The sequence below is a fragment of the Chaetodon auriga genome, chromosome 7, assembly GCF_051107435.1.
Source record: "Chaetodon auriga isolate fChaAug3 chromosome 7, fChaAug3.hap1, whole genome shotgun sequence".
NCBI lineage: Eukaryota > Metazoa > Chordata > Actinopteri > Chaetodontiformes > Chaetodontidae > Chaetodon > Chaetodon auriga.
Window position 1 is genome coordinate 10777237 of NC_135080.1, and position 22941 is coordinate 10800177.

A 22941-nucleotide genomic window follows, 5' to 3' on the forward strand; every position below is an offset into this window, starting at 1 on the left:
TTTCAGGATCAGTTAATTCATTAATTGTTTAATCTACACAATATTAGAAAACAGTGGGAAAACATCCATTGAAATTTCCCATAGTCCAAGGTGATGAAAAAAGTAGCAAATCTAAGAAGAAATTTAAGTTGAAACCGATAAATTTTGGTATTTTTGAGTGATAAATTAGCAAAATTGTTGCTGCTAATTGTCTAATAGTATTTAAGCTGAAATGATAGTCACAAACCAGTTTTTACTGAGAAGTAAACAATGGTTTACTGAGTATTAAACATTCTCAATCGTCCATCTGTCATGCTCTGCTGTTGGCAGTGTGTTGGTTGGCGCAGGTGTTACCTTTTCAGCCTCCGCTCGTCACTTGCAACCACTGGGAAACTCCACGCTGGGCTGGCGTCCAAGGCCTTTTATCTAGTGTACACACACAGAGATACACATTACTTCCTATGAAATGGCACCGCCGTTCCCTGCTGCTGGGACTCGTCCAGACATGTCCACGCAATCACTTTCAACACATGGTCATCCTCTGTGCCGAAGGTTGAAAAGTGATGCTTTGATGAACAGCTGTGTATTTGTACAGAGCTCAGCTGCAGCCTGGCTGTACTGGCCTGACACTTACAGGAAGTATTTGCATAGTTCAGGATTTTCTGATAAAAGATTAGTTTTACTCTGAGAGTTCAACATTTTAGAAATGTTGACTTGCTTTCTTGAGAGGACTGATACCACGTGTGGACGTAGATGAAGCTGGAGTCAGCAGCTGGTTATCTTAGCATGCAGACTGGAAGCAGAGGGAACAGCTGGCCTGGCTGTCTAAATGAACCAAACAATACGACGTGTTAATTAGTAAGCTTTAGCAGTGCTGGTAAGTGTTTTTTTTTTTTTTTCTATTTTGTACACAGTCAGACTGCCTGCTTCCAGTCCCGTCTTTATGCTAAACTAACCAGCTCCTGTACCTTAATTTAATTTTTAACAGACATGACAGTGGCATCAATTTTTTCAACCAACTCTTGGCAAGAGACTTCATTTGCAAAGACTCAGGACAGAGGACGTGTTAAAACTGGCCAGATGGAGACGTCCTCTCACATGTCACTTGAACACTTCAGGGACTATAGTTTCACTCAGTCGTCTGTTCTTGGAAAGTCCAGACATGATCTGTGCTCGCTCTGTATTAGACTGAACAGCTGTCCAAAGGTTGCATCAGCCTGATGAGTCTGGATTAGGATTAAAAAGGTAGAAATCTATGAGGCAGCATTTCTCTCCTCAGTGCGTTAACTATATCAGACTAATGTTGTTTCTCAGTGTAATAAAGCAGCGTTTTCAGACTGCACCTCCACTTTCAGGTGTATGATGGGTAGAGGTGTCTGTTGGTTTGCGGAGACTCTGGGGAATACTGAGCAGACCGGATGAGTCGTGTGGTGGAAACAATCAAATATAGAGGCGCTGTTACAGAGAGATGCAATCTGGGAGTTGGTATGTTTCTTAACCTCAGGAAGAGGAGGTGTTACTTTCACTTAGATTAATTCACACTGGAGGCTTTCACTGGAGTCGCGCCCACTCTGTCAGGTCATCAGGCATTTGCTGAGAAATCTCACACACACACACACACACACACACACACACACACACACACACTTTGGGAAAACAGTGGCACCATGCTTCAACTTTACTCAACATCACAGTCACCTTTGGCTTCAATACTCTATCGAAGAACAACCAGCACAGCCTGATCGAGGCTGCAGTAATGTAAGCATGCGGAAGTCTAAATGTGACCACAAGCAGCTTGATCTGGACTGAATTTGACGGGAAGCCAGTTGTCACCAAAATATCAATTAGGGTGGTTTGAACAGACGAGGAGAAGAGCCAAAGCCTCAGTGACAAGACCTGGTGGAGCAGAAGAACCTGTTTTGTCACCATCAACCCAATTTCTCATGAGGTTTATGCAGTTGTTGATTAATTTTATTACACTTTCAGTCTTCAGTGAGATAAAAAAAAAAACTGAATATGCTGACATGATGTTAAGTAGGCATAATATTCATGTTCAACATCTTATTCAGTGTGTTAGCATGCTGCATTTGCCAATCAGCAGTAAACATAAGCACCGCTGATGGGTTTCAGTTGAAAATGAAAGTGTTGGACAGATTAAAACTGTGACCTGATGGTGAACTTTATGAAAACTTCTGCATCAAATTTCACAGCAATCTGTCTGAAAGTTGAGATATTTCAGCCTGAACTCAAGTTGCTGGACTGACACACTGCCATCCCTAAAGCCAGTGTGGGTAAAGGGTACCAGGCTTCACAGGTACCAGCACAGCTTTCTACAACTGTTCCTGTCCAAGTTTCACTCACCTGAGTGCAATAAGAAAAATCAATTTGGGCTAAAGGGTGGATCGGAAACGAGATTGGTAAAGGGGCACCAACCAAAATAAACATTTAAACGAGTGAATGTAAACAGGGATAGTTGAGAAGTGACGACAGGTGGAGGCTGATGGCTGACGGAAAAAAAAAAAAAAAGTGACACAGACGGGTCACACATGGTCATGGACTGAAGCTTCACAAAAGCTAATCGGACTGAATGGATTTCTCTTTGTGTCCTGATTTTAAATGGAAAAACGTCACTAACTATTAAGCCTCGTGCAGCTCAGAGGAGATGATGAAGATGAAGCAGCCATGTGTCACCAAATGACCAGCAGTGGCTCTTGGTATGTGTCACGTTCAGAGATTTTGTTAACATGGATGATGTGCTTATCACTACACCAAAGGGTAATTCCACACTGAGGATGCTGCTATATACGGAGTCTATCTTTCTGTTTACAGGTGCCAGGTATCTTTTCTCTTTCTCTGTTGCCAGGTTACAACACCCACGGGAGTCCCCGCGCCAGTAGGGACTCCCCATCTTACCATAATTGCATACTGCAACCACAAAGTGACAAAACGCCAAATACAGCAGACACAGATCACAGAGAAGTGCAGAAAGCGAAACCAGGCGAGAAACGGCTTTTTTTTTTGTTTTCATAACCGCCTCGTCTTGTTTTCCACTGGTCACCTTGAGCTCCGTGTGAGGCCTCAGCTGCATTAAGTGCTGTCTTCATGGGCAGATGTGTGGTTTATTATGCTCTGTTTGTTCTGATGGCAGTGCCCACACAAACACTGAGAAACACAGGAGCTGTTTCACTGCTGTTTGAAGGTGGACATGTGGGGTTTTTTGGTTTATTGATGGACTTGATTAATGTCTGGAAATCCTACATTGCAGCTTGATTTTAGTAAAACCAAGTAGGCTCAGTAATTCAAACTAGACCTGATCTCTCACGGCCTTAAATGGTGACTTTACTCACTTAAAACACTTTGGCTCCATCTAATGGGGAAACACTGACACAGCATGTCCAACATTTACAGAACATCCTCAAACTTGTACTTCAAAAGCTGCTTTGCTGAGAGTTGATGATGTTGATTTATGGGCCTATCTAATAATATTTTATTAACAATGTGGTATTAATACTTTTACAGTTGAGTCTTAAGACTATGGTCTTACATTTTGAGTGTATGAAAGTATTTCTCTGCTTTGCAGGCTACCTGTACAGAACAGTGGATGTCATTGCATCAGTGCTTTGTTTATCTCGAGTCTGTTAACTTTGTCTTTTTAGTGTTTTATTGTGTTCGGTTTGTGTGTCGTAATTTCAAAAGGTCATTGGTTTGAGAACATCTCGCTGCAGCTGAAGATTAGCCTGCTGGCTAACACTGATACGTCTACCAAAACAGATGTGGAATAATGTGTTTTTAAATGTATTTAAATTAAAATGTCCTTTCTTCATTTCTTTTCTTTATTTCTTTATCCATTAAATGTAGCCACAGCCAGTTTATGGTTAGCTTAGCATTAAGACTGGAAATGGACAAGGGATTAGAAAATGACGACGTCCAACCAAGAAATACTCTGACGCATAAAAACAAAACATGCTATTCTCACACTGTGGTTTTAGTCCATCTTAAACAAATTAGATAAAATAAGTTCATTGGTGAGCTTTAGAGATGCTGGTAGGTTGATTTTCTCAGCACTGGACAGAACCAGGCTATCTGTTTCACCCTGTCTATATGCTAAACTATGCTAAGAAGCTAGCTACAGCATCATGTTTACCACACAGACATGAAAAAAGTGCCAATCTTCTCATCTAACTCTGTGCAAGGGACCAAATAAGGGTTTCCGAAAATGTTAATTACATAATTAGTGATCTGGGTTACTGGAGAACAGGTTAGCAGAAACAAGGTTTAAGAAATAACCAGTAATATTTTATTTTTCATATATCTTGTACAACAGCCTTATATCACAGCTGGTCAGGGAGTATTTACACTGATGGAGGCTTCTCCCCTAATCCTTAAAATGTCTTATGACTGGATCTCAATTCCAAGGGGAAATAAATAAGCATTGCTCCAAACTCATCTGTGCCGCTCCCACCTCAGTGTCGCCCCCAGAAGGACAGGTGAACCTGCAGGAAGCTCTCTGTTTCAGAAACTCAGTGACTCCCACCACCATCTGGAGAAGTTTGACAGTTCAACCTGCTGACTTTTTCAGTTTAAAACGCTGCCTCTGGTCCTGCTCAGATGATTCAGGCTGTCACTTCTTCTCTATGAGGTGTGGCTCTGAGAGTTTCTGGTGCTGCAGATCCTCCACCAGCTTGTCCACGTAAACCTTGAAGAGAGGTTTGGGCTCCTGAAGAGACAAGAACAAAAGAGTGTCAGGACAGACTCATCACAGAATGGACACGTTGTTATCATTACAAAGCAGGATCTTGGATTTGGTTAAGGAGGGTAATGTATATATTTTCATGAGAAAAACTGAAGACCTTTGCACTTTGTGTCTCCAATTTCGAAGTTCCTTAATAATCATGCAGGTGAAACGGCACACTGTGTTGTGTTTGAGGACTGTGTTACCTTGCGCTCCAGTTGCCTCTGTTTCTCCACGGCCTCCTCCAGATTCAGACCCACCCACTCGGCCTCCTCCGCAGGGATCTCAAACTGCTGTTGAGACATAAGAGAGCGGGGAAAGAAACATGTCATTCGTCTTTTAATTGCAGCTCCTTCTCTCATACCGAGGTTAGCTAAGACAGAAATCTCTCCACTCCCACACAGCCCACCTACCTTGTATTTGCTGTAGACCTTCTCTCTCTTGACGGGGTCGTTGGGGTAAAGCTCTGTGTTTTTGTGTGCCAGGCGAAGCAACATGGCCCTCTTCAGGTTCATCCCCAGCTTGGAGTTCAGGTCTTCCTTTGACGTCTGACAGGAGATGGATGATTACAGTCATGTTAAAAGCCCTGTGGAAAATGTACATTTTGTCACACAGAGGAGGCGTTCTCTTACTTTAAGAATATAAAAGTCAAATCCGTAGGCAGCATCGATGAGGTCCAGAGTGCGCGGTGTGACTGTGATGGTGAACTTGTGGTCGAGGATCTCGCTGTACAGCTCTCTCTTGAACAGCTGCGGTTTCCAGGTCTTCTTCAGACGAGTCGACATCTACGCAAAGTGACAATTCAGAGATCAATAAAAACATGAGACAGACAAACTGAAGTATGAAGTCTAGAGCTACATGTGTCAAAAAAATTACTTTTGTGGACTTTAGTACAAAAGCATAGAACATGTCGGAAAAATCTACCATCTCTAAATAACACAATGTGGAGTTCAGGGAAAAAGATCAATAACAACTTAATGTGATATTTTGCTTGGCAATAGTGTATCAACATTAGAGCTGCAACATTTGGTCAATTAATTGCTGGAAAGAAACTCAATTGCCAACTATTCTAATAATCAATCAATCATTGAAGCCATTTTTCAAGCACAGATGTCAAATATTTGCTGGTTCCAGCTTCTTAAATGAAAAGATCTGTTGCGTTTCTTTGTCATTTATGGAAAATCTCAATGAGGACTTTTCACATTTTTTTTTGACATTTTAAAATCTTAAAAAACAAAACAAACAAAATATCACATCATACTAAAGGAAAGTAATAATAATTCATCTTCCTGGAGACTCACCTTGTCATTGTTGGCATATCTGAAGCCGGATATCCAGCCCTCTCCTCCCCACAGGCCGTCCTGTGAGTGTGGAGGGTAGTAGATGGGGATCGGGACATCCTGCACCCGTTCCTTCTGCCCAGTCACTGGGTTGGCTCGGTACTGGACTCCCAGAGGCTTCCAATGGACAGGGGTGGGCTCTTTCTTCTCGAGGGACTTGAGGTAGTGTTTAGGGAGACGAGTGTAGATGCCCTGCTTCAGCTTCAGGGCATCCCAGAGTTTGGGGGGGTACTTATGAAGAGGCATAATGGATCGTCTTTCAAAGTCAAATCTGTAAGACAGAGTAAGGAAAATGTCAAGATGAAACAAACAGCTACGTGAAATACAAAGCTCGGCTCTCTGAACCAATTTAAAGTGCCTTCATGTTCATTTAAACATTTTCTGCAGGTGAAGGAGCCCTTACACTTTTCTTCCACACGCAGGAAACATTTAAATAATTACAAAACTTTAAGTTGGTCCAGAGCTGAACCAGGAAAGACTTTTCAGTAACGACTATCAATAGTGATCATTAATGATTATATTCATCAGTGATATTCTGCTCATTTCTTTTTAAATTAGTCTACAACAAACAATCCCCTGCCCATTTTTCCCAGGGTCCTATAGACCAACCAGTGTATTTAAATAATAACACTACGCCGCTGGTTTAACGTGTTTCATTTCAAACAATTAAAACCTGCTAAATGATACTCTGAAATGGTAAGGGGCAGTAAAGTTGTGGGCTTGCTTTAAAACTAACTAGCTGCAGATGTCCAGTTTATGACCGCTGGTTGCCTGGTACAGAGCGTCTCTTGCAAGTAAATATTTAATAATAATAGTAATAATAATAATGGTAGAATTAACTACATACATATTTACAGAAACTCTCAAGCACCACAGAATAACTTTGATAACATTACACTCGTTAGCATGTTAGCATGTCGCTAACGGGCACAGGCCAACAGCACACTTATTAATCGGTTAATTTTACGAAAAAGGGCCTCTACGACACTAATACACCATTGGAAATACGTTCACGACGTCTGTCTTACCGGGTAATAAGAAAACAATGACCTCTGTGGAATACAGTTTGAGTTTTTAATCCGCGTTATCCCAAACTCTAGCAAGCAAGGACATCACGCATCTTCTGCTAAACAGGCATGTTTCCGCATTGATTGACGTACCTACACCAACGAGGAACATGATTGGATGATGAACAAGTTCTCGTGGATGATTGGCTTTCACCAATGTCAATCAATATATTTTCCGGCCAAAGCGGATGTATAGTCACAGCAAACTCCCCAAATCACACTGATCACAGATTGAACACGTATTTACAATATATGATGTGTGAGTCATTTTTTTACGATTTTTTAAAATCATTCATTTTGGTTATTTTTAATCTTCATGGCTGCTATGTATGTTTTTAGGTTGTTTAAATTCTTGCATAGTATCATTAGCTGTCAGATACATGAAGCTGTGGCTACAACACTCCCCACTAAAATGTAGAGCGACACAAGATGGAAATGCACAAAAAGAGTACGAGTACCTCAAACATTGTAATAAAGTATAATACCTAAGTAAATATATTTTTTATGAAGAAAAAGGATGTAGTTAAAATTATTTTGAAGTCCAAGGACAAGGCTAGACCAAGGCTAGGTTTATGACGTAGTTAGGAGATTAACGGTTATAAAAGGTGAAAATAAAACATGAGTGGTTCGGTCTGAAGTCTTTTAACTGTGGTTTGTTAAGCTTAACTTGATAAACAACAGCTACACTTAAAGAAGTTACGACGCTTTTTGATTATATCGTCACCGTAGTACGAAGTCTGTTCTGGATGCATAGAAATATGAGGAACTAGAGGCTCCAATAAATACTATTAACCCGCCCGAAAGGTGGAATTGAACCACTCTGCCGCTAAGCAGCTACAGGTTTGAAGCCTGCACCCCGGACCACCGAGGCTCATCCGGGCACTTTTGCCATGGCAGTCAGATGTTTATATACTTCATAACATCGACAGCTTCCTCAGTCACGGTTTCATCTCAATGCCTAATGTTATTTTGCATTTATCAGAGACAGTTCGTGTACACAAATACAATCACATGCTGGATATCCCAAAGCGCATTTATGCCAAATAACAATAAGAAAGGGGAATGCAGTCCGGTCAGTTGTGTATTGTGTAAAACAGACCAATTGTGATTGGTTGTCTGAAAATAAGAAGGTGGAGCCAAATGGCTTGATCACAGGTAAGCGATACGTTCAGGATTGTAGTTAAACACGAATAGAAATCCATTTTCGTATGTCATGGCAGGAAAGGGGCAGGCGTAACTGATATTAATGATGGCTGCGTTCCATTTAGGTCTGCCAGTTAATGTGCATGCAGCGCCGTCATAAATGTATTTCGTTACACCTGTGCGTTTCTGGCAATGACAGATCGGAGTGTCTGCCATGAAAACGGCCGGACAATTTTGCTGCTTCAAGTCCCATAATATTTTATAGTGCTGACACTGCTGTCTGAACACACAAGGCACTTTGCCTGAATCCAGAAATTTTTCATTTAATTTATCTGAGCTACCTTATTCTATTTGTTATTATTTTGTCTCAATATGCATTGTAGTGACTCTGTGTTTGGCAGATACAGTAAAAGTGGAACTACCTATACTGTAAAATTACAACATTACGGGTCCTGCGTTCAACACAAAGTATCGTAAAACAATACAGAAGTGATAGAAACAAAATACTTAAAGTATTGAAAGTAAGAATTCTAATTGCACAGAATGTCCCTCGTCAATTATGTTTTTGCCTATTGATGTATTCATATGTAAGTGTACTTTAATGTTGTAGTTCATCGACTACTTCAAATGACTTAAAATCTTAATCTGTAAATAATTACTAACTATAATCTGTCAGATAAATGTAGTGGAGTAAAAGTATAAAGTAGCATAACATGAAAATACACAGGTAGAGTGCAAAAGTGTGGTACTGCAAAACTGTACTTAAGCACAGTTCTTGAGTAAATGTACTTGTTACTTTATGTATATAGAGGTTTGTTTAACTTTGCCTAATAGTAGGTGCTCGTAATATATACAGTGACAAATTAATTATCTATATGGATTTGTTCCTCTGCTTCCTTTTGCTGATTTGAAACCTGCATGGGAACGATGCATTTTCTATTATTCCAAAATGAAAAGAGACACACTTTAACATTATTATTAATTTTATTCCAGCACACATGGGTGAGAATACAGTGGCTCCAGGTACACATGAAGCAACATAAGAAAAGTGCCTCAGTTTTCACTGAATTTCACTTGATATTGCATAAAAATCTTGCAGTGCAGTACAATGTTAATAAAACTAACAGAACATTTACATATTATGTGCAGGCAGTGTTTGAAGACAGATGACATCCATCACCTTTACCTTTGCAGTAAATGGATATCAGATCATTCATTTATGTTCTCCTGTGCAATTCTTTGGTAAAAACTGGCGGTCAGAGGAAGGTGTTCTCGATGACCAGTGTCTGAGGCTCTTCTTTTGTTTCTCCAGCTGGTGGTGCCAGCAAGCTTGTGGTCTCTTCCTCTAAGAGAGAGCAGCACATACTCCCTGAGCAGGCCTTCCCACAGGCAAGGCTGCAGGCCAAGAGAGGAGGCAGGGAGGGGTCTTCTCTGTGGACAACAGGGGAGGCTTCACCTCCACTGCCTGCAGAGGACCCAGAGCAGGAAGCGAACTCTGGCTGAACGGTGCAGCAGCTCACGCCAACACTCTGCAGCACCTTTGTGACCTCCGACATCAGATCACCACACCTGAAAAAACGTGAAATGGTTCTGCATCAATAACGTATTTATGACAACCACTCAGAAACCACTAATAGAATCTAAAAAAATGAAGATTATCTGACCTGTCCAGGACTCACCTAGTGCCCTAGCTCCATGAGCTTTATCTAACATCAAGCCTTACTATTACTGTCTTTACTTATAGTTTAATACCGTATGTCTTTTTTACTCTAATTTAGACCAACAACCGTGTTATAAGTGACTGGTTATACTGTCTGGTTACCGACAGTTAATCCGCATCTTCCCGCCAATCAGAATTGAGAGTGCTCAGAGGCCACCACCAGTACAAAGGTCCAACGTTTCCACTTCACCTGTGTGTCGGAAAGCCAACATGGCAGTGTACATGGACAGAGGCCACCATGAATGATTCAGTTAACTGCCAGACGTGGAGGTCGTGCACAGCCTGCACCCCCGGGATGCTTGCAATCCTCCGTTGTAGATCAGATACAGAAATGTGTGGAGGTGGGGCCTGTAGCAGCATCAGTCCATACCTGTACACCTGAAGAGAGTTATGAGTGAAACAACAGCAACAGTCAGTGCAGGTCTGGACACAACTGCAGCAAACATGAGCGACACAAGTCATTTTTCAGATCTCCTGGAGCTGATCCTTTCTTGCTTGCTTGTAATTAGTCATTTGAACTCTTAATTTGGTACCGACTTAAATACATAGAGTCTGACCTGTGGCACAGCTGCGGTGGACAGTGCAGTCACAGCCAGCAGGGAGACACAAGGATCCAGGTAAACCAGGAGGCTACAGGGTCCAGAGCTGTGCAGGCACTGTGGGCCTATCAGCAGCATCACCAAGCTGTTGATCAGAGCCAGGAGGGCGGTACAAAGGCCCTGAATGACAAGGATGAGCAATCGGCAACAGACCGGCCACTGGCTGGCAGATACGGGCGTCTCAGTGTAATGTGATGACTTGCAGACTGGGGAGGTATTAGATGCATTCTGACTGTCTGAAAGAGGAGAACACAGCAAAACATGACTGTTTCAAGGACTTTTTGCACATATCATCAGAGCTGCCTTTGGGTCATAAATAAAACCAGAAAAAACATAAAATTTTTCCATCATAAATTCTGACTATCGCATGCATTTTAAACACTGTGAATTTGGAAATACAATGTGGCCCTTTTTCCAAGGGACACTAAGATGAAAGAGATGACAGTCTAAGGAGTTAAACTCTTACCAAGATGTCCTATGCTGGTGTTGTCTTTGTGAATGTCTTTTGATGGACTCAAATCAGCAACACTGCTTGCTACATCATAGACTTTGCCATCCCGTGGAGCTGCTTCATGCAGGACTTCTGCCTGGTGTTTTGAAGTTTGCGAGTCAGTATCAGGGATGCTGGAGATTCCTGGGTTACAGAGGATAAGCGCCCCGTTGTGGAGCGAGTCGTCCACAGCAGCCTGGCCTTTGGCTTCCTCTTCAGCCAAGACTGCTGGAGTCGAACAGAGGAATGAAAAACAAATATGTTCCTTACAGCTGAATATACACTTGGCAGCTACTTCAAAGTGAAATCTGTCAGGGCAGCATCATCACCTGGACAGGCACACTAATTCTTCTGTAGTAAAAGATTATTATTACATAACGCCAGTACTTGCTGTCACACTGGCTATCTTAAACTCACAAGTAATTGTTGGAAGGACATAGACGCGTGTTTGGAGCCAATAATCACATCTCTCAGAGCAGAAACTCAAGCTCCAGTTTCAGCTCTCTGCTTTCAAATGTGCAATCAATTGAATCTAAATTAAAGCTGTGGCGAGTGCAACTGGAAAACTGCTCTTCAAATCTGGAACAACTTCCTGCAAAGCCTCAGAGAAGCCAAATCAGTGTACATCTTTTTAAAAAGTGTATTGATGCATTTGTTACTGTGGGCTTTCTCTTGACTTATATTTAGTCTTCTCTATCTCTTTTATCTTGCTGGTTCTGCCCCTCCAACATTTCTCACTCTCTACAGAAACATAAATTATGCTATTAGAAATGCTAATATGTCACTAATCCTAATCATTCATAATGTCTTCCATTATAAATTTTAATACATTCAGAATAAACTGACTTTGCTCCAGATGCCCTGCAGCTGTACCCCTTTGGAGTGGTCTGACATTGCTGCGTTGAATAGCAAAACCCTAATATCCGCACGTGCAGAGAAACTATACTAACTAAAAAAATGAAATAGAAAAAACGGTGAGACTTAAGATAGGATAGAGCTCTCACAGTACAATTAAAGTTGAATGTGCCAAGTTAGTGAGGAAAATAAAGATTAATGATGTGATGAACTGTAGAACTAAAAAGATAAAAGAAATATCCTGTGGGAGGAGCATAAATACCAGCGTGCCAACCCAAGTGTTGCTCTTATGAATGAGTTATAACTGATCTAAAAGTAAGTGATTTATTAGGTTATTATGTGCCTTATTAGAAAATGATACCACATATTTCTATACTGTATATCTGTGCATCAGCTTTCAAAATGGGCGTATAATTTGTTGGTAATGTTACCTTTGTGGTTCACTTCAGTGTGAGATTTGCTGTCCAGGGCCTGCTGCTGATCCCAGTTCAGCCAGAGCACCAGCATTTTATAGAGCAGACTGACAGCGCTAACCACCACCGGCAGCAGTGGGCGCTGTACTAGTTTTGGCTCCATGAAGAAGCGGGCGATTTCCAATACGTAAGCGACACACAGAGAAGCCAAGAGGAGAGCGGAAATAAAAGTCCCCACACTCTGAATCCTGCAGCTGATGTAGGACAGGCCGCAGTCCAGAGCTGCAGGAGAGGTGTTAGGCTGAGGAGTTTGGGGTTGATCTTTGAGGTTTGATCCACCAGTGGAGGTCTGAGTGCCAGGTAGAGGTTTGATGGATGACTCCACAGGCAGGGTGGCAGGAAGTGCTGGTGAGGAGGAGGAAGTCTGCGGAGGAGGCGCAGGGGAGCCCAGGCAGGAGAGACATGGTTTCATTATGCATGCAGTTTGAGAAAGAGTAAATGCCATGCGCACGAGGATGAAGAGCGTGTGGAAACCATCCACCAGGATGATGAGTGAGCTGCACAGCTGACTGATGGTGACCTCGCATACCAGCAGCAGTGTGGTCACTCCCAGCATGCACCAGTGTAGCACCCTCATATCTGTAACTGAGAGTGCACAACAGAAATACTTCATACAGTTAAACACACAATCACCTGTTCATACAATCTTGACGCTGCTTGTTGTACATTAAGCATTTTTACAAAAAGACACAAAGGAAAAAATGCTTGTAAATCAGATTTTTTTTGTTTTGTTTGGATTTTCTTCCCTCTCGCTGGTTTCTGTGTCTGGAAACATTGTGTTTGATGTACAGTGGTCAGTGTATTCTCACAGAAGGAAACAACACTTTTGACTGATGTCTGAGAATCTCTTGAAGATGATTTTTAGGCAAAGCTTGTTTCAATTTGATACTTATGTCTGTATATATGATACCAAATGTCTGAAGAGGTTTCTTTAACATATTCAGATGTCATAGCAGGCTTTTACTCATGCAGAATAGGAAAATGCAGCATTACCCCTTTTCAGGGTTAGGGTTAGGGTGCCACAGCTTTAATTTCACTTCACATGACTCAAATGACAACTTCTGCTTTCTTGACAGTCGCCAATGAATCCGCTAGTAAGGTAAGATCGATAAGATAGGACTAGTACGTATGTGTTATCTTGAGGGACCAAGTTGTTTGCATATTATCCTTTACGTGGCGTGCAGGCCAGAGGTTCCCCACCCCTGTTTTAAATACATCAAGCTATGCAAACACAAGTTAGGTGAAAGAAAATTAGTTAGCCAGTAGTCCTTCTTCAATGATTTTCATTCTTGTCATCAAAGGTCTCACAGTTTAAAAGTAACACATTTTCAACACTGTTGTTTTCTTGACTGTCGGTCAGGCAAACAAGACACTTGAAGATGACAAATTGGGAAAGTTGTGATGGCCATTTTCACCATTTTCTAACACTTTTTCTAACATTCTTTTTTTAGATGTTACAGCTGCATCACAGAAGGTCAAGATGTTAAGTTTCATCAGCCCACACAGTTCACACGTACCACTCTGTTGTCTCAGCTGATTAGGCTCCTAATTCTCTTTAAAAATTCTAGCTTTTTAAACCCTCCAATGTTTATCTCTGCATGGATTTCCCAGTATCGACTCAGCCTGCCTTTGACCTCGCCTGTTCTCCTGCCCCCTGGTAACTACCTCAGCTTCGTGACTCTGACTACTTCTTTTGCCTTGCCCTTCCTGAATATGAGAAAGGTCTTCAGCCTGGGGGCACAGGGGGCCGCCGCAGCTCAGGGCATTCTTTGTCTCCAGCAGGGGTCCTCCGTGCCACCTGAATACCACGACTACAAAGAGGTGTTCAGCAAGACCAAAGTCACCTGTCTGCCTCCTCATCGACCATGACTGCACCATTGAGCTACAGCCCGGCTCATCTCCACCCAAGGTTTGCCTGTATTCCATGTCGGCATGTTGCCAGAGACATGCTAAACCACTATGTGTTCGTCTACCTCAACGACATTCTGATCTTCTCCCGGTCCCAGGAAGAACACATTCATCATGTTCAGACTGTCCTACAAGGCCTTCTGGAGAACATGCTTTCGTCAAAGCCGAGAAGCGCGAGTTCAACGCCCCTTCTGTCTCCTTCCTGGGATACATCATGGCCAAGGATAGTATCCAGATGGACCCAGCGAAACCATGTGCTAATAGTTCTCAGTTACCAATGCCATAGTTCCTCTCAGCGGGTGTCGCTGAGAGGAACTACGGCATTGGTAACTGAGAACTATTAGCAGTCAAGATGGCATTGGAGGAATGGCGACATTGGCTAGAGACTCATGTACGTCTGGCTTCAGGTGACGCTGCAATTGGATCCTGGTAATACCCGTTACATAGGGATGGGAATTGAAACCTGGTTCCAGTTAAGAACCGGTTATTGTCTGATCCACCAGAGTTATAAGCCTCTGAGTTTTCCAATTCCTTTTATCGATGCTGGCATGTTTTTCTGATAGTTGCACATTGTAAAACGATGACGTCAAACTTGTGCGTCTACGCTGCAGGAAACTTCTAACAAGAAGGAATCATGGTGGAGAGGAAGAAACGGTCCAAAGCCTGGCTTCATTTCACAAGGAAAGAGCACAACAGTGCTGGTTGTAATGTCTGCAAAATGATAATTTGAAGTAAGGGTGGAAACACCAGCAATATATGGAAACATCTTTCTATGCAATGCAGGCTCAACTTGCCCATCACTGATCAGGAATCAACAAAGAATAGGACAGATAAGTAAAAAATATGACCAATTCCTATCCCTTTCTCACTGAAATGTAGTGGAGTAGAAGTGTAAAGCTGCATAAACTGACAACACTTGCATTGTAAATACCTCAAGCTGAGTAGATGCTTTTTTGATGTTAATACTTTCGTACTTTTGCAGAAGTCAATTTTTGAATGCATGAGTTTTGCGTCCAAAAGAGTATTTCTACACTGTGGTGTCGCTGCTTTTACTCAAGTAAAAGAACTACTTCCTTTCACCACTCAACCACACAACAAGCTATCTGCACCAGCAGCATTTGGAAACAAAAACTGATGACAAGTATCCTTAGTCTAAAGTTTAATTACCCCAGAAAGGTGGACGACCCTCGGCCAGCAGTCAAAAGCAAGTTGGATCCTTGGATGTGATCTGTGCAGCGAAATCAGAAAAATGTCATTCATCGTACTCACCACCTCCCCTCTCTCTGTCCCAGGACACTCCTCCTCTGGTCTAATTGCAGTCATGTGGGCTGGGGAGGGGGTGGGTATCGTTCTCTCTACAGTTATCCCTGTTTGCATTCCCTCCTCAGCTAGCTGGTGGGAGAAAATTCCTTCAGCGGACACATCACACAGCCCACCCACCCTTCATGCACTCTCTGAGCAGATCAAGTGAAGCTAATTTGTACTAATTAAATCCCCATTGTGTTGTCAGTATTACAGATACTGGTATTCCATAACCTGATCAACCACAGATCTTTTCCTTTATGTAAGGCAAACATCAGAGCGCTTAATGTAGAATAAATAGTAGACTATTATAATAAGGGATGCTAGTTAAGAAGTCAATATAGATATTTTCCCTATGTATGAGCTGGTAGAGCCTCTTGTGTTCAGGATATCAGAAAATATTAGCATGAATGCACAGGCAGGCTGTCACCGTCCACAAGTATATTAAAAAAGAGTTTGTAGACATTTGTGGAAAAGCACTTACTCCCATTGCTGATAAGAGTTAGATGGCAGGATTGATGCCACTCTCAAGTGTGGATGGCAAATACAAAGCTGCAGCAACACTTAACATAACAACAGCTTAACATAAATGCTGAGGGGAAAACAGCTAGCCTGGCTCTGACCAAAGGTAACAAAATCCATGCACCAGCACATGTAAACCTCACTGAATGAACTAGATATTCAGCGTAGATCAATGAGCTTCAGAGGTGTTGGTCGGTAGATTTTCAAGTCAAGCTCGCTGTTTCTAGCATTTATGCTAAGCTAACCATCTCATGGCTGTTGCTTCATATTTAGTGGACAGATGTGAGAGTGGTGTCAATCCTCATCTAACTCTCAGCATGAGTAATCACATTTCACAGATTGTCAAAGTATTCCTTTGTTATCTTAGTGTTTATTAGCCCTTTCCAGCCCTGTCGAGGAGGTGTGGCCCCTCTGTCCCCATCTCAGCACTCATGATCTCACAGGTGACGCTGCTGTCCCATCAGCCCCTGCTCTTGTGTGCCGGGGTGCAGGGGTTTGTTGCAGTCCACTGGACTGCAAATCAACATGCCAGATAGGGGCTGACACCACGGATAAATCCCTACTGTTCTACTAGCGTGCCAGCACATTCCTGAGGCACGGCTAAGCCCAAGGAAAGACCCAGTGAGGAAGCATTTGATCACTTGCCACTGTCCCCTAACAGAAAGAGAGGCCACGGACCTGCTAGCTTGGCCAGACCTTTAGCATCTGCAAAACAGTTATTTAGTTCTGTAACACAGTCCAACTTACAAGGCACTATGTCGGACATCTTGTCAAACACTAGAGTATTTACACATCCAATGAACAAGGAGCTGTTTGGTTTAAAAGCTGTCTTCTTACAATGCCTGATGGCCATAACTGTCTGCTCAGTGGGTGCCCTGCTACGTTCACCAGGTAGTCACTACAGTGCAGCTCCTTTATCCCATGCCTGAGGATGCTGACTTTTTGTCTGCTGCATAAGATAAGACTTCATTGATCCCACACCGGAGAAATTCAGTTGTTACGGCCAGCAAGAGTGACAAAAAGCAAACACAGTGGCATAAAAGGGTCAAGATAAAAGGAAAGTGTACGGGATACAGAACAGAAAAACAATTACGTATAGTACATTTGTACAGATTATAAAATGCTGAAGGCTATGATTTTCAAAAGTGCTTAAAAGCTTAATTTGCACAAGAAACCAAATCAAAGATTAGAAAACTGTCTGCAAAACACAGTTTTTGGGAATCAGGTGTCAGGTTTTGGTTTTATGTCCCTGTGAGGGTCCGTTTGTTAGAGCCGAACACACAAACTACCTGCCTGATGTCTAACTATAACAAAACATTGATTGTCATTTTGCACTGACAGCTGCTCTATCGCTCGCTCAGACCTGGACTTTATGTTAAGACTGAATCACAGCAGGTGTAACTGATATTGTTCATCAACAAAAAGTGTAAATAATCTCTTAGGGAAATTGCACTTTTTTTCACCTTTGAAACACCAACCAGAACACAAAGTAGTCTATTACCAGTTAGTGTTTATGAGACAATATCCTTGATCCTGGTCCAGATTGACTCCCTGTTGAGAACAGGCATCAATCATTATCAAACGAAGTCCAGCTCTGTCTTACTTCTGCTTGAGGAAATGAAACTGGACCGTCTGACTGTCTGAGAATCTAACAAAACAACTTCACAGAGAAAACTTTGGATGCACTCTCATCCTCAGGTGCACAGTCATGTGTTTCATATCGATGTGGATGTGGACTCAGGGTGAGGAGTCACGAAAAACAGAAAACAGGAGGATGACAGAACATTAGGAAATGTTTTATTTCAACAAGAATATTACAGGAACCCCACAGATGCAATAAAACCAAAACCCTCTGGTGCGCTCCATGGGGTCTTAAGAACCCAGACCTTTGTTGCTCAACAATGTCACAATGCTCCTGTTCCCAAACAGAGAGAATTCAGACCGACACGCCACCGAACAGCAAACTACATTCACTGTATGGCAGGTTTATATGTGTGTGAATACAGGCCGTGATTCAGTAACAGGAACGATGAAACTCGCTGTGATATGAGACGCTTTTCTTTTGCAGGATGGATGAATTGTGTGAGCTTGAACATCCTTCTAAACTCTAAACATGCGACCGATCATTTCAGGAGGAAAATGAACTCTAAAGAGAGAGGTTAAAAAGATAAAGGTCACTTTAAATGCTGTATGTTATGTGTGGGTTTGGGTTGGGGATTGAGAATGAAACGGTTCCAGAGAAAGAGAAGGTTGGGGACAGTCAGGGCAAATATTTCCCAACATTCACGTCAAGAAGAACATTAAAAAAAAATCTATTCATGCATTTAGACCAGTGGTTCCCAGCCTGTGGGGCAGGGCCCTTTAAAGGGGCCACTGAATAAAACTGGGGTTTGCCTGAGTACCTTTGTTTTGTGGAGTTATGCACTAAAAAAGTTACTCATACAGATAAAACATTGCAAACTGCAGCTTTAGTTAGAAAAACAATGCATGCTGCATTATATGTTTGAGACATTTGACTCATCGGGGTCGTCTGTACGTGTTGAAAACTACATAAAATCACATTTTGATAACTTGTGTCTCACAATCTCGCCTCTCTGCACTGTTGGAGCATTATTGGACGGGAGTGGATTAGTGCAGTCTGGAATTCCTTCAGAGAATTTCAGTAACACAAACTGTACAGAGCAGAGCTCCCACCCTGTACTTCACCCCCTGCCACCACTACACACCCTCACTCTGGGAGACGTGAACCACCTCTCCTGGAATGAGGGAGTGAGGGTCCCACCAACTGTGGGGCGGGGTGGTGAGAGGTTTTCTTTGCTTTATTGGAACCATTTGTTGAAGGCATGAAACAGAGAAGGCCAAAGAAGCAAAGGATTAGAGGAATTTCTGAAGAATGAGCATAATTTGTGGTAGCAGAAACATGTTTTCCTGCTAATCCTCTTTTTGCAAACAGATGTTGTTGAATGTTTTATTTATTTATTTATTTAAACGACTGCATGGAATGCCATGAAACTGAGGTTCCCCTAATGTTTCCTCCACCATCACTGTCATTTCTCAAAACTTTGGTGGACCTATGTTGCGTGACTTGTTTGCTTCCAGTGGGTCTCCTCTCTGATGTTCTTTGGAAATGTGAACAAAGCAGTGAAATCCAAACATCTCTTTCAAATAAACTGCTCTGCTAACTATCCACTCTGGCTAACAGCCAAGTGTAATTTTATGATGTGAGGGGCTATCTAGTCACCCCAAATCACATTTGACTGGATACATTTAAGTTCACGATGATTTTTAGATTTTTGTTTCATAGGAAAAGGAAAGAAGGATTTTGATCTAAAAAATATTTTTTGACATAGTTATCATGTAACAAGAGACACATGAAGAGTCAACACAGGATGAAAACTTGACATGTTTCATCTCAGCCTCTTTAATCACTGCTGTAACTCAGGCTGTGATCATGTCAGTGTTAGCAGAATTACAAGTTCCTGACTTCCTCACATCAACTTTCAAGTTTCTATTTCAACTAGGAGACTCTTTCAGAAAGCATGTATATGTCTGACTTGACACCTACATGAAAACCAACATGGACGCCTCACAATGGCAAAAGACTGTTGTTCAGTGTAATTAAACCCAAATTTAATAAATATGACGCTATACTGTCGGTGCACAGTATTTTAATTCTCATGCGATGGTGGTGATCATGTGAGAGCTCCCTGGCTGTCAACATGTGGATCTTTAAATCTCTAGCCTCACTGAGCTGCGGGCACTGCTATGGACTCTGTTTTATTTGTATGATTTTCAAAAGTGCTTAAAAGTTTAATTAGCACAAGAAACCAAATCAAAGATTAGAAAACGGTCTGCAAAACACAGTTTTTGGGAATCAAGTGTCAGGTTTTGGTTTTATGTCCCTGTGAGGGTCCGTTTGTTAGAGCCGAACACACAAACTACCTGCCTGATGTCTAACTATAACAAAACATTGATTGTCATTTTGCACTGACAGCCGCTCTATCGCTCGCTCAGACCTGGACTTTATGTTAAGACTGAATCACAGCAGGTGCAACTGATTTTGTTCATCAACAAAAAGTGTACATAATCTCTTAGGGAAATTGTACTTTTTCATACTATATTAATGAAGCAGTGTTTTTATAGAATGGATAAATGGACTGTATTCTCTGCAAAAGTGGTCAGCGAACAAGTTGAACAGAAGTTTCAAAAATCACACATTTGAAAAAGAGGCACCAGCTACATCCTGTTATTTATGCATTCACCTGTAGAGTTCAGCAGTTCTCCAGTCTCAAACGGAGCAATTTCATTGAAACATTCAGTCATATCATTCGTTATTACATGCATTTATTTGAGAGGAACAAATTTCGCCATACATATCTTTGTGATTACCAGCACATTTCAATTAAGTTAACAAATTATTATTAAAAATTTCTAAAAATTAAAGCATAACAAACAGTGGGGGCAAACTATCTGTCGGGTGGAGAGGAGCAGGAGGGTTGAATGCTGCTCCTTTTAAGAAGAAAAAAAACAAACAACACACCTGCCCGTGTCTGCTTCAGGGGGAAATTCAAAGCAGGATGAACCAGCTCGTCACTAACAAGTTGACATTTTGTGTAAAGGTTCACTGCCTTGTTCAGGATAGGAGTTGGATGTGAGCAGAGCCATCGGCGCCTGCAGCAAGTCATATATGATGCTGTTCAGACTGAGTTCTGCCTCCACAGTAGGAAAACAACACAACCACTGGCGCCCCCTTGTGGCCGCAGCTTCACCCAGCAGAGTAGTGTTAACAAGGACCTAGATGAGAACTATTATATTTGCTGCTTCCCTGTGTTTGCTTCAATTACTGCACCCCGACTGCTATCATAGTCAACCATTCAATCATATTTACCTTTCCTCCAACACAGATTATCCCCCAAAAAACTAAACTAAATATTTGCTCTAGTTTTAATCTGAAATGTACATCAAAAAATGGGGCTTATCTTTAAAAGCAACCCCCAAATGGAAAAGAAAAGAAGTGAAGAAGGGGGAAAAAACAAAAAAAAAATCAGAAAAGGCTCATATATCTATAAAATAAATACAAAACTGATTTCTCAAAGAAAAAAACAACAACAACAACAACAAAACAAGAACAGAGACTGAATCTGAAGTGGTGAGTTTGAAGGCAACATGAATGATGAACCGGAGCAGAGAGGTGAGATGGTGTGATGTACCAGTGGAAGACTGAGGGGACAGGAGGAAGGAGAGGGGAGGACGACAGAGACCGAGCTGCTTTTCTTGAATGACTTTTGAATGAACACGACGACGACTGGTCCAACAAAGCAATAACAGTGGCTGAAGTTGCAGTGAATCAAGGAAAAACTGACTTTTTTTTGTTGTTGTTTTTGTTTCGTTTTCCTGTAAATAACTCCACCGAACGCAGACATCTTGCTTTCCGACATTTGCGGAAGTTCTGGGAGCGAATAACCGACTTTGTGACTTTCAAGGAGCGGAGGCGGGCGGGGGGAAACAGTTGCAGCTCCTCCACATCGGGTCTGAGGAGACTGACCGGAGGGGGACGCTGATTCCTGAGGGGCCAAAAATGAGCAGAGGGGGAGAAAACAGACACGAGGGAGGTCACTTTGGCAGAGGTCCCTTACAGTTTCCTTGTTTTTCTCCCCCCGAAGTATGGTCGGGAGAGCGGGGACACGGACATAAAACGTTGACATTTAAACAGACACATTAACATCTTCAGCTTCCTTGGATATGAAAGCCTTTGACAGTGACATACTTTCACCTCTAGAACAAGTGCTTAAAGCCAGCAGGTCCGGCCAGCAGGGTCCGTCACCCTTATGTCATGTTTGGACTGTGCCGTTAACCCCTTTTCTCACTATCACTGATATGTCTTTGTGTGTGTTGTGACAAAAATTGCTAGTTATTTCACCAACTACAGTGGAAATCTACACAAGAAAGCGAGTCGGGCTGTGAGAAAGGTCTGTCTTTGGTTAGTGTTTTATCCTCCCTCCTTTGTCCCCCGTCTCTCTTCTTTCTCACTCACAGGCAGCTGCTTGTTTGTAAAGATTGCAGGTTGACAAACAGTAGTGATAAAAGGGTGATTTCATTTCTCTTCCCCCCTCCCATCTTCCTCATATTCAGTGTGCATATGTATGTGATTCAGTGGTTGATGTAGTGTTGATGCAGAGGATTTGTCACAGCCGAGCTCGAGCAGTTGATTTTGTCCTCTGGGTCTTTCCATAATTAGCTTGTATTTTCAGGTATTGAGTGCAACACCGGGTCTTCCTTTATGGAAAGGTCGTGTTGGTGGTAAAGTCAAAGAAATGACAAAAACATTGTAGGGCAGCCAGTCATGTAGAAGAGCCAGACAAACTATCTGAGTGCTGATTTCTCCTGTCCTCACAGTCCCTGCAGCAGTGGAAGAGAGGAGATAAATTAGTCCTGAATGGAGCAGAGAAGCGCAGCAGCAATGTTACCAATAATCCACATGCAAAACATTAATTTTTACAACCTCTACAAACAGGACAAGCTCTTCTCTCTACTCTGTGTAAACAGCCTGCAGTTCAGTGGATTTACACTGCTGTCATTCAAGGCCTCCCAGGAGCACAGAATCTGGTTAGTGTCAACAGTTTATTCTTGGAAACATCTTAAATCAGACGCGTTGAATAAATTTGACTTATCACAATTTTAAGTTTTGATTTCGAAGGATTCTAAAGAAAACTTGTCTTGTTGTATTTGACTTTGTTTTCAGACCCACTTGTTCAACATCAAGTCACTAATAAAGACAAAGTGCCTTTGAAGAAGTAAATTCTGCAGGTTG

General features: G+C 42.0%; 3 protein-coding genes and 1 non-coding gene across 5 annotated transcripts in view; all 4 read right to left on the minus strand.

The window, feature by feature from the left end:
* Positions 1 to 3793: 3793 nt before the first annotated feature.
* Positions 3794 to 7200, minus strand: mrpl28 (mitochondrial ribosomal protein L28). Its single transcript, XM_076734273.1, has 6 exons — positions 7080 to 7200; positions 6013 to 6322; positions 5344 to 5496; positions 5125 to 5259; positions 4918 to 5004; positions 3794 to 4696 (listed from the first exon to the last, which is right to left on the minus strand). The coding sequence occupies exons 2-6, from the start codon at positions 6295 to 6297 to the stop codon at positions 4601 to 4603; spliced, it is 756 nt and encodes a 251-aa protein (XP_076590388.1). The 5' UTR covers positions 6298 to 6322; positions 7080 to 7200; the 3' UTR covers positions 3794 to 4600.
* A 712-nt stretch (positions 7201 to 7912) lies between these two features.
* On the minus strand, positions 7913 to 7999 carry trnastop-uca (transfer RNA opal suppressor (anticodon UCA)). The gene has a single exon. It is a non-coding gene; the product is annotated as a tRNA-Sec (tRNA).
* Positions 8000 to 9229: 1230 nt separating this feature from the next.
* Positions 9230 to 15560, minus strand: LOC143323913 (uncharacterized). 2 transcript variants are annotated; one of them, XM_076736089.1, is made up of 6 exons: positions 15474 to 15560; positions 12357 to 12983; positions 11047 to 11298; positions 10539 to 10816; positions 10172 to 10359; positions 9230 to 9830 (listed from the first exon to the last, which is right to left on the minus strand). In XM_076736089.1, exons 2-6 carry the CDS (start codon positions 12973 to 12975, stop codon positions 9518 to 9520), a joined length of 1650 nt encoding a protein of 549 aa, XP_076592204.1. In that variant the 5' UTR covers positions 12976 to 12983; positions 15474 to 15560; the 3' UTR covers positions 9230 to 9517. The 2 variants fall into 2 exon arrangements, with proteins under 2 accessions (XP_076592204.1, XP_076592203.1); XM_076736088.1 differs by lacking the exon at positions 15474 to 15560 and having other exon boundaries at positions 12357 to 13026.
* A 4897-nt stretch (positions 15561 to 20457) lies between these two features.
* ppp1r37 (protein phosphatase 1, regulatory subunit 37) overlaps positions 20458 to 22941 on the minus strand; it is a 38328-nt gene continuing 35844 nt past the window's right edge. The window contains exon 13 of the mRNA XM_076734670.1: positions 20458 to 22529. The gene's annotated coding sequence lies outside the window, so the exon portion shown is untranslated. The remainder of the gene's footprint in view (positions 22530 to 22941) is intronic.

Excerpts from the sequence above, each read along its gene's own strand:
- LOC143323913 (XM_076736088.1), bottom strand. The coding sequence starts at position 13,011 with ATGAAGTATTTCTGTTGTGCACTCTCAGTTACAGATATGAGGGTGCTA. Across the intron at positions 10,817-11,046 it reads CACCAGCATAGGACATCTTG|ACAGTCAGAATGCATCTAAT; the intron begins GTAAGAGTTTAA and ends CTCCTCTTTCAG. Across the intron at positions 10,360-10,538 it reads CCACCGCAGCTGTGCCACAG|GTGTACAGGTATGGACTGAT; the intron begins GTCAGACTCTAT and ends AACTCTCTTCAG.
- mrpl28 (XM_076734273.1), bottom strand. The coding sequence starts at position 6,297 with ATGCCTCTTCATAAGTACCCCCCCAAACTCTGGGATGCCCTGAAGCTG. Across the intron at positions 5,497-6,012 it reads GATATGCCAACAATGACAAG|ATGTCGACTCGTCTGAAGAA; the intron begins GTGAGTCTCCAG and ends CACTTTGCGTAG. Across the intron at positions 5,260-5,343 it reads TTGACTTTTATATTCTTAAA|ACGTCAAAGGAAGACCTGAA; the intron begins GTAAGAGAACGC and ends ATCTCCTGTCAG.